At 37.3% G+C, this 18,121-nt stretch overlaps 1 protein-coding gene across 1 annotated transcript; it reads right to left on the reverse strand.

The window, feature by feature from the left end:
• Positions 1-13: 13 nt before the first annotated feature.
• RAB5A (RAB5A, member RAS oncogene family) lies at positions 14-17,867 on the reverse strand. Its single transcript, XM_074861287.1, has 6 exons — positions 17,572-17,867; positions 11,249-11,499; positions 7,439-7,590; positions 6,335-6,457; positions 4,444-4,537; positions 14-1,499 (listed from the first exon to the last, which is right to left on the reverse strand). The coding sequence occupies exons 2-6, from the start codon at positions 11,409-11,411 to the stop codon at positions 1,384-1,386; spliced, it is 648 nt and encodes a 215-aa protein (XP_074717388.1). The 5' UTR covers positions 11,412-11,499; positions 17,572-17,867; the 3' UTR covers positions 14-1,383.
• Between the last annotated feature and the right edge of the window lie 254 nt (positions 17,868-18,121).

The following is an 18,121-nucleotide window of genomic DNA, read 5'->3' on the forward strand; positions in this document are numbered from 1 at the left end:
CAGTAATCAAAAATATTTTTTTAAACCACTTTATTCAAACCTGAGCACCTCAATATAAAACTAAACACTGGTGAACTGTCATTTTCCTTGCTAAACCCAGATTACTGCAAATTTAAAATCTGCACAAGTAAGTTTCTGCTATCAGTTCAACATTTAAATAGACTAATTCATCTCTTCTGACACACTTGGTAGATTTCATATAATGAAAATAACTAAAAGAATTAGTGCAATATACTGGACAGATCAAAATAAAACGTACTTTGGAAAACAAAGTTGCAAGTTCATTACTGACAGACAGCAGTACTCATGTTACAGATACAGGAGCATCATTTATTACTGTTCTAGCCATAAAGGAAGAACTTAGAACCCCCTTTGATTAGAGAGGAAAAAAGTTAGCTTTAAGTAACTGTACATTCTGTATACCTTTAAGCAACTCTTAAATATTACAGAAAGTATTAAACAAATGTAGACTACAATGCAGAGTACCTATTTACAGTACATTAATATCCAAATTTAAAATCAAGTTGGATGTACATAATCGTTAGTGCACTATTTTTTTCCTTAGGGGAAAAACATAAACTGTAATGGCCAGCAATGATAAAAACAAGAAAGAAGTCACAGACACCAAGTTTTTTGTGGTTTTACTTGAAGAGCTCTTACAGTTTGTAGAGAAAAAAAAATCCTAAGTTGTAAAGTTGAATTTACTGGTCTGTACCCTCTTAACAGATTAGAAATTAAGTTAAACTTGATTTATCACTAATTCCTTTAGATAACTAGCTGGGTTGATATAATTTACATACAGTGTACCAACTAAAACTCCACTTTCCTGCAAGCATAGGGTTCTTAAAATTGTTAATGCAAGTATTATTTGTAATTAAATTATTAAACTATGGAATGTATAACTAAACAGTAGATACCTGCAGAAACAACTGGTTGCATCAATACTGTGAATAAGTTTAAGTAATTTTTAGACCCTGTTTCTAAAAAGGTTTTAAAGCACAATTGAGAATTATGAAAAGTCCCAATTCTATTTATTACAACAGTAACCAGTATTGAGGCTACAGGAACTGGCCAATTAGGTCCATGGAAAGTAGTTCTTCTACACCCCTAATAAGTGATTTTTTGAAACCTTTCAACTGAAGGAAGTTTATTCCGCTTCCATCTCTCCTCTACTGCTGAAACGTTACAGCCAGTGGTGGATACATGCATGTTAAAATTTTAGGTAAAAAAAAAAAGCCACCTCTTTATCATGAACTTGACTATTATCGTAAGTCTCTTCGCTGTTTGGAAGCTGTACTGGGCCAGGTTAAGCACTCCAATTCCATGGTTATTAACAGTTAGGAAGCAGAAGAATATTGAGAACAGTTTAAAGCAATTGATGTTTTAGTTACTACAACATTGACTCTTGGGTGGTTGTGTGGGTTCAGTAAGGTCTACTCCTCTTCCTCTGGCAGAGTTGGCTCCTGCATTCTGTGGTTCATTCTTGGGCAATTTTTTTGCTATAAAGTCAACAAGAAATAAGAGTTAAAACTGACATTATACTAGGATTAAATCACCAGAGTACACAAACAGTCAACACTTTATTACTCTATAAGCATATCAATATAATCACTATAAAATTTGAGTTGATTCAGTGTGTTGGTAATAAAAAAGACAACTTCTCAATGATTAACTACCTTATCTATAATTTTCGAAAGTGAAATACATTAGTAATTTGAGCTATCTGCTATGCCAATAAATGATGGTTCTTGTAATAAATCCATTGACACAGAACAGGCTTTAAGATCAGGATGTTAGTGCTAAAAGACACAGAAAGATTAGAAAGGCACAAAACACAGACAGATATGGGTCAAACTACTGCCCAGCTATCTAGCCAGAATAAGTATTTGCATACAACACACAAAATGGCCCTCAGCACTAGATCAACACTCTCTTTTTCAAGCTGTCTCTTCTCTCCAGCTCTTACGAGTCAACTGACTGTGATAATTCTTTGTTGTCCTTTTAGCTCCAAGGTAACTCCTTGGTCCTGACATGAAAAATAAGGGTGACAAATGTTACTCTTCTGAGCAGTAGCTCCTCTTAGCAATTTTCTGATGGAGAGAAAGCTAAGTTCTACGTAAAATGACTTCCATGGGGCTGTCTTGCCCACGTTACCAGGACCCAACAACTATCGCTATTCTACAGTTTGGCTGCATGCTTCAACTCCAAAGTAATTATTTTGGTCAGCTTTTTAAACAACTTTTCCTCAAAGGAACAAAATGCAAGTATAAGTGCCAGAAAACCAGCAAAGTACACATCAACAAGATGTGTTGTGGTGCTAGATAATCTCATCTAGGCTCCCTTTCCCACAAAAGGTTGGACCAGAGATGATCTTTTGAGGTTTGCTCCAACTTGGGCTGTTCTATGATTCTGTAATAGAACTGCAGAGTTCACATGGTACTACACTGCTGAGACAGCACAAAGAGACAAAGCACCAGCAAAAAAATGCCTTTAGAGCACTGTCATTTTGGATTCTAGATACATTCTAGAACTGTAAATTGACATGAATTTTTTTAACTGGAAGTTCTGAACGAGCTCTAAATCAGTCAATTTACAACAGCTGTAGGTTGCATCCTTCAATTCTGTCCATGTTCTCATTTTTCATTTTCTCCCATTTTTGAAGATATTCACAAATGATCCGAAGAACTGCATCCATGTTGTGCAAAAGGCTATTCCAAGTTCCATGCAATACTTAGTTAGATCCTCATGAAGATTTCCTTTCAGGGTCCATTGCTGCAGAGATCTTGTTCTGATGCACTGACAAAGCTGAATTTCACCCATCGATGTAAAAGAATACTCACATGGACAACCAATGTTGCAGACAAAACCTCTGGGTACTAATTGGGCTTTGTTTTCTCAAATTTACTTTGTATGCTTCATCAAAATATGGAGAGGTAAGACTTCTTGTTGATACAAGAAATTACCAAAAAAATTACCAGATTTTAAGGATTAATTTTTTTTTAAACAAGATGCAAACCACACTTTTGAACAAATTAATTTTAAAATTTCATCAGAACAGCATAACCGAGCATTTCTGTATGATTAAATGCAGGCTTATCTTGAGCATTTGTGAGAAAAATACACTTTCCACTCATACAGATATGGTTCCCTCCCCAGTATTTATAGTTAATATAAAGCAAGTACTTGTTATAGTGTTGCTATAGTGATAATTAAATTTGCATCTGCTGGAACTTCGAACCACATCACAAATTACATTCTGCTTTACTGACTTGTAAAGCAGAAGACAAGAGCTCTTTAGAAACACTTAATTTTGATAGCAATGCTGGATTTCACAAAAAGAAGTAGAATAGAGAGGTCTCTAGTGCAAAATACAAAATAATTTAATAAGGTTATTTGACACTATACGTTACTATTCCCCAGTAGCAGAGCCACTACTATGGTTAAGGTGATTAATAAATAGGTTGGTGACCGACCTAAAAATACATGCTTTTTTCTCCATTTTTGAAATTTTATTAACAATGGATTATAATTTTGTACCTTAATGGAATTTACACAATTTCTTAATAACTTATACTTACTATTACATGTTAGCATCTTTACAAATCTCTAAGATTATGTTAGGGCTAGAAATATATTCGTAAGTTTACTTTTCACATGAAGTGTCCTTTACTTATACTTGGACACTGAATTTAATCACATATTGTCATCTTTGGCACAACTTTTGGATTTCAGAGAGCCGCATTTGGAATTCAAATAAAATTTTAACACAGAAGTGTATTTAGCAAATATTTCATTTAGACTAAAATGAACACTTGACTTTTTTTTTAAGCAAGTCCATTATCACTCCCATTCTGAAATGTTTCCAGCTTTCAGTTACCACTGTCTCATAAAAGGTACATTATTCCAGGTTCTGCACCTATCCAAGGCAGTGTGGAGTCTGCTACAAACAACATACCATCAAAAGGCACACATTTATACGCTTTTACTTATATTCTTACACTAATTTGATTAACAAATGCCAAGTACATCTTACAATTAAGAAAAGCTGTGTAAAGCTTTTTATGGTTACCCATACCACGGGAAAGGTGGGTGGTTTTTGTATATAACAACTAAAGCTTAACTTTGCTTGAAGCAGTAGAAGTTTTCATCACGGAATCAAAACAGGTACACGGAACTTGCTGACAGAATTCAAAAGTAACCCAGCTTAGCTATTTCAAGTTAATTCAAGTGTTTTGGTGCTTGACAGAAGACCTGTTCAACTGTACTTTAAGTAAGTTTATCTGACTTCTTCTGAGTATCAAAAAGGATCTGAAAGGGCTTACAGAAAATTCAGCGCCAGAAATAATTTAAATGAAAAACAAAGATCTTGGGTTATAAAGATTGTGATGGCGTATATCTCACGAAAACAATTCCCTTAAATACTCAGTCTGTTCATGAACTCACCAATTGCCATGAATATTTCATTTACGTTCATAGATGTTTTGGCAGACGTCTCCATGAACAATAAGCTGTTGTCATCTGCATAAGCCTGTGCTTCCTGAAAGTTAAAGTAAGATTGCATTACTTCATTATAGAAAAATAAAAAATAAAAATCACACAATCATTACACATTGTACTTTTATTGCTAATGAACAATTTCTATACCATTTTAAAAGAAAGAAAGTTTGTTGAAATACTCATGTGACTGAGTTATTCACCAGCTGTGAAGAAGTTACAATTCCATCAAGCAGTTAAACGTTTAGAAATGCAACCATAAAAATCCTTACTCATCGTAAAAATATCCATATGGAAAAATCTCAGGCAAAAAACTCAATAATAAATAAAAATATTTATTAAAAAGACAACCCTGATCCAGAACACTAGCTGTTGATAGCAAGGATGAGCTCCAGAAAGTGCCACCAAATGTCAGAGTCTATTATCACTCTGGAAAGAAGGCAGTTTGTGAACTATCTTGAATCTTTCAACCATTGAGGCTGATGAATCAGAATAGTTTCATTGTCCTGACAGAAATTCACAGTTATAAAACAAAAAGGCAATATTAAGTATCTTGCCACGTCATCTCTCTTTTCAGTCTGAATTTTGATCTGAAATATGTTGTTTATAAAAAGTTTCCTATTTTTGCCACTTCCTGTGCAATTCCTTAGCCAATTCAGCTGAGAATCCCCAGCTTCTTATGACTATGTAACTGCCTTTGCATTCAATAGGAAATCTGCAAAAAAGTCAAAACTACAGAATACCTATGATGAAAAAAATAATCTACAGCATTCTACATTCATTTAGGTGACATCCGCTATGGTCTAGGTATCTATATGTGAAATAGCACATCAACAAATACATAGAAATCTAAAATGTGCTTTGCAATGAGAAAGGATTGTCAAGCCTGCAAGGAGCCCATAAATCCCCATAAATAAAAAAATGAACATTTTAAAAATATTAAGATTGCAATTGTACAAAAAAGTACTAAAAGCAGTTCTACTTTGGTAAATTTGATTAAGTTTTTGACTACACACATGTATGAAGTTTTTGCTAATTTTCACACATTTTTCACAAAACACAATTTTTCACAAAACAAATGTCTTCTGTCACGCAGCTTTATGTTACAATTGACATGTAAGTATAAAGTTAGAAAACAGCATGGTTGAATTCTGGCAGGAAAATTCCTAACACACTGCTAACCTTTGTAGTCTGACTCCTATCATTACAAAAGGATTCATGACTATAAACAGTAGTATCTCACACAGTGACACCAAATACAAATTAAAAATGTTAGAAAATTAATGACTAATACAAGCTTAATTCAAATTCAATCAATCATGAATAGATCAGAACCATCTGCAGTAAGTTTTATTTGCTTTGGAAGCTATTTTCTGATCTTGAACATTGCTTCAACAGGACAGCCTAAGCAAGTTAAGCACATCAATCAGCTTTGCGTCATACAATAATCAAAATTCTCCTGCTGACAAGTCAGAGAGAATGGTTTGCACTGAGAGTTACTGCTATCTCACCCACTCAAACTCTAGTTTCTGGTAATTTCAGGTTGAAGACAGGAAGAGGTCACATCAAAGAACAGAAATTCAATTAGCCTTAAAGACATGCAAATAAATTAGTTATTCCTCAAAGTCATACTTAACTATTCAAAAAAGTCTATTGCTGCATAGCACTTGTAGAGAAATATATTTTTCAGTAGCATGTATAATTAGTCTCAGTTGACATTTATATTTAGATTATGACCTCTGTAACAACTAGCTATGCTATGTATATAAGCTCCTCCTAAGTTTATTTACTTTCTATTCCAACAAAATGCTATTTCTATAAACAGAAGTTAAGTACATACCTGGAAATCCACAGCTCTTTTGTTAGCTAGATCAGCTTTGTTTCCTGCTAAAGCTATTACAATGTTAGGACTTGCTTGTCGCTGAAGTTCTTTGACCCAATTTTTCGCTCTGGCAAAGGACTCCTGTTAATGATTGCAAAATGATGCAACTGAGTTTTACCATCCTTTTGTACTCACCTATTACCCCAATCTCTGTTATCTATACTTCAGGCAAAAGGCCAATGCAAGGCTGCTACCTTAGTCGAAAGGCATGCTCCAATTTGCCAACTGAGCTTTTAAAATGAAACATTCCTACCTGAATTCTCAAATGTGCTTAGCTGGGATAATGCTGAAAAAGTAAGTGAACATGGGAAGATCTTTATGTAAACAAGAGTAAGGAAAGAGAAGTGGTTAAGAGAGAAAATAGGAATTTTAATTTCTCCTCTAGAAGAATCAAGTTTATGAACAGCTGTACTGAAAGGGTCCCAAAACACTTTCTAATTACTGAGTACTGTTCATTATGGTACAGGGTTTCTGGGTTTTTTGAAGGTTTTGGGTTTTTTAAGTCTCATGTTACCAAATGCAAGTGAAGCTTATCTATCTGATTTAAGTTCAAATAAAAAGAAATCAAATAACCTTAGATTTTGGTCTCAATGGCTTGTGCTACCTTTCCAGTCATTACCTGTAACTTGCAATAATACAATAGTAAAACAATGTCTTCCACTATCTGAAATGAACTGCCACCAGCAATGTGGTGAGAGTAACAGCTCAATTCTGGTGAACTGATTTAAACGTGGGCTTGAAACACTTCTACAACAGAATTTGCTTTCCTTCTCTCTTTAATACAAAAAAAAAAATATATCCTAGAAACGGTCTTTTAGCAAGAAAAGTTTACAGACACAAGTTAACATTACATAGCCCAGTATGAAATGAGCAACCTGATCTAGTTGAAGATGTCCCTGCCCATAGCAGGGGGCTTGGACTAGCTGACCTTCAAAGGTCTCTTCCAACCCAAACCATTCTATGATTCTATGAAATGATGAATTGATTCACACAAGTCAGTGAGAAAAATTAAGGACTGCTAACTTTCAAATCCCACTTGTGCCTCCCTAATATAGTACTTACCTCATTTGTAATGTCGTATACCACTATAGCTGCTTGCGCTCCTCTGTAGTACATGGGTGCTAAACTGTGGTACCGCTCCTGCCCAGCTGTATCCCAAATTTCAAATTTTACTGTTGTATCGTCGAGACATACAGTCTGGGTTAGAAAAGCAGCTACAAAAGAGATAGAGGTGCTGAAACCAGAAGTCTGCTTATCTCTCTATATTCATATAAAATTATGTTCAGAGATGCAAATATGACTTCCTTAAACAATTCAAACCTATATTAAAATACAGCAGGTTTGAAGCAAGCACTAGCTGACAGACTGTAACTCTGAACAACACAGAACAGTTATTTAAACAATCAGTCTTTCCTCAAGTTAAAGACATAAGAAAGCAATAATTGGAAAGAATTCTTTTTTTGGTAATAGTCAATCTGAGTAACCACAAGCCTTAAGTGTTCTAGACATATTTCCTGCTTCAGCAGACTATACGGAGTACCAGTAAGAGCATCCCATCACGCTGTAATCCAACAGTTCAGATATTTACAGTTCTACACATTTACATTACTTGAATAGTATCTTAAAGCTTTGATTTTCAGCTTCTGACAACTCCACCTTAGCTAATGGTATGGAAGAAAGAACCACTTCTCAAGAACTCTTGTTCTTAAAGCTGACATCTTTGACTTTGCAAGTGAACTCAAGAATGAAATTCAGCAATATTCTGACAGCCTACAGTTTCAGGGAAACTTGCATCCATTGCCACTACAGCTGAATGCATTACCATAAATAATGGTCTCCTAATTACAGAAAACAGTAACTTATTTCAAGTCTTCAGCTACTCCAAGTAAAGATTTTCCATTCACATTAATGTACATATTAGAACTACGGGGGCGAGTACCCACACAACATACAAACCCATATTACAAAACTAAGCTACAATCTCAAGAATTTTGTGGGGGAAAAAAACCACTGAAAAGTAAGATTTCCTTCTACTGGATTATCTTAACCCTTTGAGTTTTAACTCAGTCATCCGTTCCACCATAGCTTTTGAAGTTTAAAAATAAGCACACAACTATTACAGTGGTCTGACAAGCTGTCTCAATTACCTGCTTTATAGTCACATTGTTTGCCCAGTTATAGTACATACACAGCAGAAAATGCAACGATTCTAAGAATTTAGATAAAAGTTTGCGCAATCCAGCATAAATGCTTGGAGTTGTTTTTCCAGTCATGACAGACATTTAGTGAAATATAGTGGACTAGCTTGTCCTTGTTCCTTCCACAAACAACGAAAAAAATTTAAAAATTTAAAGACTTTCTCCTTGATGAAATGCAAAGGGAAGCCCCCTACTTGGCTGAACTGGAGACTCATCACTAAGCATACTGACAGATTGTGGGCAATTTAAATTGAATGTCTGAAGAGGCACTGACCCATAACCCTTGCATACCTGGGATGTTAGCCTGTCCCACATACTCCAAGACATCATAGACTATGAATCATTCCAAAACTGCTGCAACTTTCAACTCATTACAGTAAACCAAAAGCAAGCCAATCTTGCTTTTATAAAGGACACTAACTACCGTACAGAAGCTGACTAGTTAAATGGTCAGTGTTCCTGCTTCAGGGGTATTAGCATCCATCACAGATGAAGAGGCAGGTTAGAGAAGGTAAAGGCTTTGATGTTCCAATGTTTAATCACCATAAATCTCTCTAAATGCTAAATATCCAAGCACTGGTAAAGCAGGCTCCTCTTGGTAGCTCCCTAAGCAGCCCAGAACCAAAATAAAGAGGAAAAAAACCATACGTCCTGCATCAGACCAAGGGCTTCCTCCTCAGAACCAGCTCAATATTATATTTCTCCAAGGCAGAGACAAGATGTTGAACAAGTAGAATCTGAAGTTCTTAGGGACTTTATTCTTTTCAACAGAAGAATGTATCTACACTCCATAAATGAAGGGAGGTACTCAGGAAGAGAATTAAAACAAGGGTTTTATCTATGACATCCTCTTGTTTTTGTTGAACATTTCAACCACAGTAAAATGCCAGTTAATTTCTGCAAACAAGGTAACTTTCTTCTGTCTTGCAAGGACATATTGAATTGGCAATTAATCAGTTGTGTTAATTATATGAAAGCCTATCATCCTTAACAGCCATACTTTTGTCTTAAGCAACTAACAGGCATTGCCACATTAGTCTGAAGTGGCAAAGTCTAGTTACCAAACACACCACCACCATCCAACATGTTTGCCTTTAACTGCACTCTCTTTCAGATGTTTTTATTCAGATTCACAATGCACATAAGCCTGTCTTTGTTAAAAGGCCCTATATACAAAGAAAATTATGCCTTAGGCAACTACAAACTACAGAATTAGACAGCTTTCTCTATAGAAAACTTTTTCTGAATCCTAACATTGCTACATTTAATATCTCTCAGCTGTATAATATGGCATTTCCTTGTTTCTATTTTATATAGAAGAGGCACAAGTTAATAGAGAGATTACACTAAACTCTATATATCTGAACTTGGACTGAAGCTCTTGTTTAACCTTTCTATAGATTTTAAACAGTGTAACAGGGTCTGGTTATCTCTAGTTATATCCAGACACTAAAACAAGAAAAAACAAAAAGGAGGTCAAATGAATTGGAGACCACTGAAACTGAACAATGAACTTCACTTAACTTTAAATGTTTTTTCCAACTAAAAACCACATTGATATTGGGAAGGTAATTCACTATAGATCTTCGAAAAAGCACTCCATGTTACCACATAGTTGTATGAGAATACAGAAGCCTTTCACACCAACACGTATCCTAAAGGCATTATAAAATGCACAATGCCAAAAGTGAGCATTAGTAAGACTGCTAAGGGAGAAAAAGGTGGTTCTATTTATGCTGACAGATATACAAAATAAATACATGTAACAGCTAGAAATACAGTAAAAAAATGATGCAATGAAATTCAGCTTTGCATTTTTTTGGAAAGCTTTATAGATTTTTTACACATCAGCAGTTGTTGAAATGTAAAGACACATATAGACCACTGAAAGGGCTTCACATAAATATTACCATGAAACAGACTGATTCACACAACCAGCAACATGTACTACTAGAGAATATTTATCAATCCATAAAATGCATATTTTGTTTAAAATCTGTATGCTGTTAGGTAGTTTTAGGATAAGTTTAAATTCATCCAAGGAGGAATACAGCTCAAAGCACAAACAGCTTCAACATACAATAGAACAGAAGAAATCTGCCAGGGAGGTGGGATCAAATCTGTTCACAGTTAAACAGATGATTTTTTTTTTTTTTTAAATTCTAGTAGCTAGCACCTGTTTTGTTTGAAGTCACAAAATGTAAAAACAGCACATTAAAAATCTGTGATTACTAACAAAGAAAGGTATATCCAGAAATGTAGCAAGTTCTACCAAATCAGAACTAAAGCCAGGATGCATAAATGACAACACAACCTTTTTGGAGGACGAAGGACTTTGTTTTCATAGCAACTAAATTCTTAATTCTTATTAAGCAGTTATTTCATGCGTTAAGCATACAGCACAATTAAAATAGCCACACATCCACCCAAAAAATGTAACATCCAGCCCAGTTTTCAAAACTGCACAGAGTTCAAGCACACATTTGCTTTCTCTACTTGACATTGATGTTTGCCAACTACAAATTTTAGCTTAGAAAGTTATAGTTCTCAGAGACATAGGGCTCAGCTTTGATCCTTGCTGTCAGTGACCCATTCTAGAAGTGCCACTACATTCAAGATTGTCAAGGACAATATAAACTCAATGTGAAACAAATTAACAGGATCATTTCCTTACCTCCAATTGTACTTTCTTGAAATTCATGAAACTGTCCTTTTACAAAACGAAGAACCAAACTTGATTTGCCAACTGCAGACTCTCCTAAAAGTACGAGTTTGAACTGGCAAATTTTATTTCCAGCATTTGGCCCATTGGGTCTTGTTGCTCCTCGATTAGCCATGCCCAAATTAGAAAGAAGTCCTTTGTTTCACTCTGTTGAAAGCAAGTTCCAGGATTCAGATCTCAGTGGTGTTTCTGCCAGTAACAACCTGTTTATGGAAAGACAGTGGGCGGTATTAGATTTATAAAACAAGTAAGAAAAATCTAATTCACGAATGCAACATGGATTACATATAACTTGTCCTAATATTTACCAAAGTCAATAGTCTGGAGTACAGCTACCATCACTGTTAACATGTCAACTATAGACAAAATCTCTGACAAATGAACCAGTTTTCTTCAACACCTAGTCTTCCCATTAAAGCTTCAAATTAGGACATTTAAATTCAATTATGTTTCTTCTTGCAAGACTTCAGTATCTTATTTCTTAACATATCAAGATTGAAATAAAACAACAGATTCAGACTTTCACATTACTGGTAAAATATAAAGTGACAAGAAATAATAATTTTCTTCCATAGTTTTGCTATTGCTAAGTAATATTCTGAAGTCAGCACCATTAAAGGATGCTAAAAAAAAATTGAGCAAATTGGGAAAACTCAATCACCACATCAAGTTCTTTGCAAGTAAACCTCATGAATTCACTTCTATCACATGTATCAAGTGCAATTTCCATAAATAAAAGTACAGAACTTGATGTACAAATCATGAATACATTCTCTAGTTAACAATTGTACTTTGAGAAGCAAAAATAAAGCCTTCCACATGTAGAAAAATGGATTGTCTTGACCAGTAAGAATTCTAGATCACTTTGAGCAAATCACCAGAGAACTATCATATGATGATAAATTGCTCTTTCCAATACTAACACGTTCTAGCAGATCAATATTCACAACAGAGATCTTTGTTAAGAACAAGTATGAGCATCGTATTCCTTACTCTACCTACTCTTCTTTCAAACTCCTTTAAAAAAAAAAATCACAGTATTATTCATGTGGACAAGGAAGCCTTTAGATTCTGGTGGTACCACTTCTAAGCCTAAGATTTACGCTTAGAGATTAAATCTTTTTGCAGGTAAGCATTGCTGTATGAAAGACTGGCACAATAATTTTCTGTATTCTGTTTCCTCCCAGTTCCCAAAACAAAACTCCAAGCAAGCCCACAGGAAATATACCCAAGTGATGGTTACTCAGCTCCCAGTGAGAAAAACATCTGCTTCTGTATTTCTGCTAAAAAAACCAAACAACCAAAACCCAGCCTATAACTTTGTCCAGTTGATTATTAATTGAATTGTGCATACTTTGTGGGTATACAGCTTTCCTAGAATCTAGAATGCAAGCAAGTTAGTTTAGAGCATATTTTCCTAAAGCACAAAATGGCTTTTATATATATATATATATATATTGCAAAAAGGTAAGCAAACCTACTACTTTCAAATGACTTCTTGCCTTTCTTCCTTATGGTAAAGCAACTACATTTTAAACCAAGCAGTAGTCTTTAGCCATCTTTCCATTTCAAACTACTTAGCACATGTATCAGGCACTTGAGCATTCCAGTTTGCTACACACCTAGCTCAGACACTAAGTCTTCCTTCTCCTTCCTAACTCTCCCTTTTGTAAAGTCAACACAAGTCCTGAAGAATCTTCTTTTCTGGAAAGTGCTTCTAGCACTCTAGCAGAACCCCATCCTCCACTGACATACCCCCTTATAAATTAATTTCTATGCAACAAGAAAGAAATCTTAGCATTATTTATTCACCAACCTAACAGTTGAAAAGGTGGTATTTTATTTCACTGTAAACAGAGCTTGCATACAGGTCTTAAAAAAATATTTTCAACATCTTAAACTCCTATTTGCTCATGTTGCTCCTTTTCCTGTATCTCTCAAAATAATTTAGCTTCTTCCAGGTAGGATATTCCAAGCCTGTATTCGTCCCTGTCTATCCCAAATTTGTGTCCTGTTTGACTATTATGATATCCTTAAATCAACAGATTTTTTTCCTAATTTCAGTTGCACAACATGATCTAATAAATATCAAATTTTAGATATATGTTCTTCCAAACACGTGAAAGAATGTTTCTGTGAAGCAAAAAAGCCCCTGCATATCCCACCACCATTGTTATTAAGTACTATGATAATTACAAACTAAAATTCTTACTCATTAAATTAATTATGGTTGAAAATTTCAGAATACAGGAATGGATCCAGTTATTTTAAAATACCAGACCTCTCATCCTTACACCATAAAACAGTTTATGCACAGCTGTTGTGTTAGTTCTCAGGCAAGACCCTACACGTGCTGCTGAAACTCTTCAGAAGTAGTGGAGCAATTTGGATAAAAATGGATCAGTGACAACAGTTAATCTCTCTCTAATTATAAGAGAGAAAGCAGCAAGGCATAGCCAAAATATACGTAGCTCGGAATACTGTTAGCCATTTGTTTATCTTTTCCTTTGGAAAAGTAATGAAGACAATTAAGTTATTTCTGTTTTAAAACTAAATACATCTGTTTGCTGTAGCATTCTAGTGTGTTTGGATAACCATGAAATAATTTAAAGCCCTTTAATCTTAATTCATCCCAAATTTTTCTAGACTCTGCAGCATTAATAAAGACGTAAGAGCTACATCCAATGACCATACAAGTTAGTACTCTTTGGAGGAAGTGACTTCTGGATGACACACAGCAAGGAGATCAACCCAATACACTGGTTACTCGCTATGACTACTATTTTGCTTGCTGTTTCCCATATGGAGAGCAGAAGGACGTATGATAGAAAAACAGACAAGACTGATAAAACTCGCATAATATCTATTTGTTTCAACTGGTCATTTATAGCTTTTAGTTATTCAGATTTGTATCACTTACAAAACAATAATTATTACCCCTTGCAAAACTCCTTCAGAACCCACCAAAGCTGAAACAGATTGTCAAGAAAAACACCTAATTCAATTTTTATAGATGCCCAAGCTACAGAAGCTGTAGTTATCAGAGAAATTGTAACAACCTTGTAACACCCCCCCTCAGAAATCATTCTAGACACTCAGATACCATGTACAAAAATAACCAGCTGTCAAGCTGGTAGAGATCACACTACAAGAGAGGTAGGCCATCAAGTCCAGGAAACATACTGCAAACATCATTCATTCACTAGTCACGTCAATATATGTAATAACTTAATAATAAACCTACTACAGTCATACCACCCACTTTTTAACAGCTCAGGGTAAAAAAAAAAAAAAGCAAGACTGAAAACCTGATAGAGCACATCTAGATGATTTTGATATATTAAAATTTACTAACACCTTCTGTAAGTGTATACAGAAATCAACATCTTTTGAAGTTTCAGATGATATTGGAACTGTTCAGTAAGTTCACAGCACAGTAGGATACAAACATGAAAAACAAGGAATAGATTTTCTTAATCTGAAGAGAAGCAATATTACAGTTTAACATAGACATTACAGAATGTTTCTGGCCTAGTCTTTCCACATTTGTGTCAAACATAGTGCCTCACAAGGATTTAAAAGTAGATTTCAGTGCTACAGACCCCATACATGCTCCAAGCCTCAGGTCACATTCATTCTCCAGTTCCTTAAGTCATCTGTAAAACACTGGCCTGGAGAACCATAAAAAAAGCACCACAGAAGAGAGGAAGACTACATTCAGTACCCTACACACACACACACACACTGCAAACTCAAGCCTTTTTTGACAAATCACTTTCAAGACAATTCTCAACACTTACTTCAAGGGCTTAGCAGCCATACCTATTTTTTACCCTTAGCTTTGGTGAAAATTTCCAGGAAAAGACCCACTAGTGTCTCTCCCTGCCATTTTTGTATGCTAAGCAAACTTTGTAATCAATATGTTTGGAACATATGAATAAAGAAAACCTTGAGAAGACATTTTAATTCATCTACACAAAAGCAAGCACATAACTGTTTGACTTGCAACTGATACGTATGAAAGTTATGTAGGGAAATTACTCATATAAAAATCTGACAAGGAAAATACTATAGAAGTTTCTTAGATGGATGGCTCCATATGGATAGAATGAGGGAAATTTTCTTACTTATATGGAGGTTAATATGAGAACTCCATCATATATTAAAAATTAAGGCCTATTTTGCAGTCTTGGGCACTACAAATACATAGGTCCTTCTGGTAAGTAGGAACTTTCACTCTTCTCATGAATCACCCCCAAAGGCACAGCAGCTTCATGCTGAAATGCCAGAACAACAAAGTTTGGAGCATATTATTAGGAAGTACCAGTTAATCCTACCAAGTAATTGACCAGATGCTGGGTATTCTCATTACTCTAGAAGAGAAATTTATATGCTTGTAGATAGTTTTTATTAATGAGTTGCATTTATGAAAGAGTCATAAGTATTTTAATAGATCACCACAGAAATTTTATTATGTTTGAGTCTGTGTAGAAAACACCAACAGTCCTAGCCAATATCTACAAACTCACACTTTAATGGCATAATTCAGTCATGTAAGCATTCAGACCAGTGCCTATTTTAAACTACAAGAAAGCTAATACAAAAGTATCAAAATAACAGTAGTGACAAAAGCCAGCCTACTGAAGAGATTAAGACAGCTAACATTGTTCCTACAACGAATGTGATTAAGCGCATTATCAAATACAAAGACCAAAACAAAAATCTGTGGTAATTTAAAACAGGAACATTCCACCACTTTTATATTTCAGAGCAAATGACAGTGTTTCTTACCATGAGCACACTTACTATTGTAGTAATTTCTAATAAACTTTTTCACACCTCACGAACAGAGACAGATCATACAATGCTAAGGTTGCAACCGTTACCTACTTTAAATTTGTTTATAGTGGACTACCTTAAATGCTTTAAAAAGCAGTATCTAAAAAGCCTTATTTATTAGACACTCCTACCAACCAAGTTTTTTGTTACTCCCTTCCAGGTTTGGCAGAATTAATGTGGCATCTTACTGCAGTGTTCAAGACAGGGATGCTTACAACTGTCAAAATGCCTGTCACATGTAAGCCAGTTTATACTGAAACATAATGAGACAGTAAGTTAAACAACTGATTCAAGAAAGTCACTGCAAAAAAATCACAGCCTTCTAATTAAAGATAATAACCATCTCATAAGCTCACATGAATGATGTATAGTAACAATTGCCTTCAGATAAACTTATTTATCATACAGGAAATGTAAGCAATGACTGCACTACCATTGTCTCTAGTCATCTCACTTCAGCCAACGTCTACCTTCTCCCTGACATTTATCACAGAATAACAATACACGCATGCAATCTAGCCTGCCTCCAACTCTGAAAGTCACAACCAAATTGGAAAAAACAAAGATGCCATGCTTTTCACTTGGTCTGAATGTTACATGGAAGCCACCGATTAATTTCAGCTGCTTAATCAGCTGTTCAACCTCTCTTTTCCATCCCCAGGCTCTGAAAGAGGCATAAGGTAGAAAAAAAAAAAACCAATCAAAAATGCTGAGTGAACAGCCTTTCACGGCCCTATTGTTTGGAAGATTTTGGTAGTTCTCAGACAATTCAGCTCTCCTCTAAAACATAAGAAGGCATAGGTTTGTTCCTCCACCATACTTTAGCTTTATGGCCAGTTCCAATTAAGTCTTAGGTAGAGCGTACCGAGTATACTAGGCCTGTCGTGATCCCCCGGATGGCGACGCGCTGAGTATTTTACTGCCCACCTTGTTCACCGTCTCTCCTCCAGTCGCAAGTGAAAGGGAAAGCGAGGGGCCCATCACCCAACCTCACCCTCCGTAGCTCACAAGCAACTCGAAGGAAAAAACCCTGCCCTTGTAGCTGGACCCAGACGGTGATAACTCACTGCAGGAGAGCCCGCACGCAGGGGAGGATCCCCAGCTCTCTCCTTCTCGCCGCAGTCCTCGGGCCCAGCCCCTCCAACCCCCGCCGCCGCCGCCGCCACCACCACCACCACCTCCCCTCCCCCGCGGCTCCCTTCCAGGCACAGGAATAAGGGGAAGTGGGAAAATCGGGGGCGCCATTTTGAGACGGGAAGGGAGAGACCAGCCTCTTCTTCCCGCGCGCCGCGCTGCCCACCTCGGTAGCCCGCAGCAGGGCCCACTGCTCCCGCAGGGCCCGCCGGCGGTGCCCGGGGAAGCGGCCGCCGGCAGGAGCCCGAACGACAGACACCCCCTCCCCCAACCCGGTCGCCGCCGGGGCCCCCCCGCCTCACCTGGCCTGGCCGCGGCGGCCGCGCGCGCGGGAGCGAGGGAGGGGGAAGAGGGGGAGCCGGGCGGCGGCGCAGCGACGTCCGTCCGTCGGTCGGTCAGTCGGTCCGTCCGGTGGGGCTGGCGGGTGAGCCCGGGCAGGGTGGGTGGGTGGGTGGAGGAGGGGAGGGGAGGGGAGGCGACTCCCTCGGCGGGGCGCGGGAGAGGGGTGGGGGCGAGGGGCGGGGGCGCAGCCGTGCCTCACCCAGCCCGCCGCCGACTTCCGCCGCCGCCGCCTCTGCCCCGACCAAAACACACACACAGGGACACACGTACTTCCGCCGCCGCCGCCACGTCACGGCCCGCACGCGGCATGCACTTCCGGTTCGCTCGCGCGTCACGTGACCCCCTTTCTTTCCCACCTTTTCCCTTCGTGTGCGTGTGTGTGTGTGGCCGTGTGTCCCCTCCCCTGGGGGGGGCGGACGTTACCATGCCAACGCGGAGAGGCGGGACACCCGGGCCCTGCGTCGCCGGCACCGAAGGGAGCATAAGCGCGACGCGGGGCCTGAGGGAGGG

The sequence above is a fragment of the Strix uralensis genome, chromosome 1, assembly GCF_047716275.1.
Source record: "Strix uralensis isolate ZFMK-TIS-50842 chromosome 1, bStrUra1, whole genome shotgun sequence".
Classification (NCBI taxonomy): domain Eukaryota; kingdom Metazoa; phylum Chordata; class Aves; order Strigiformes; family Strigidae; genus Strix; species Strix uralensis.

Excerpts from the sequence above, each read along its gene's own strand:
- RAB5A (XM_074861287.1), bottom strand. The coding sequence starts at position 11,411 with ATGGCTAATCGAGGAGCAACAAGACCCAATGGGCCAAATGCTGGAAAT. Across the intron at positions 6,458-7,438 it reads TATACGACATTACAAATGAG|GAGTCCTTTGCCAGAGCGAA; the intron begins GTAAGTACTATA and ends AATCATTAACAG. Across the intron at positions 4,538-6,334 it reads AAAGAGCTGTGGATTTCCAG|GAAGCACAGGCTTATGCAGA; the intron begins GTATGTACTTAA and ends TTTAACTTTCAG.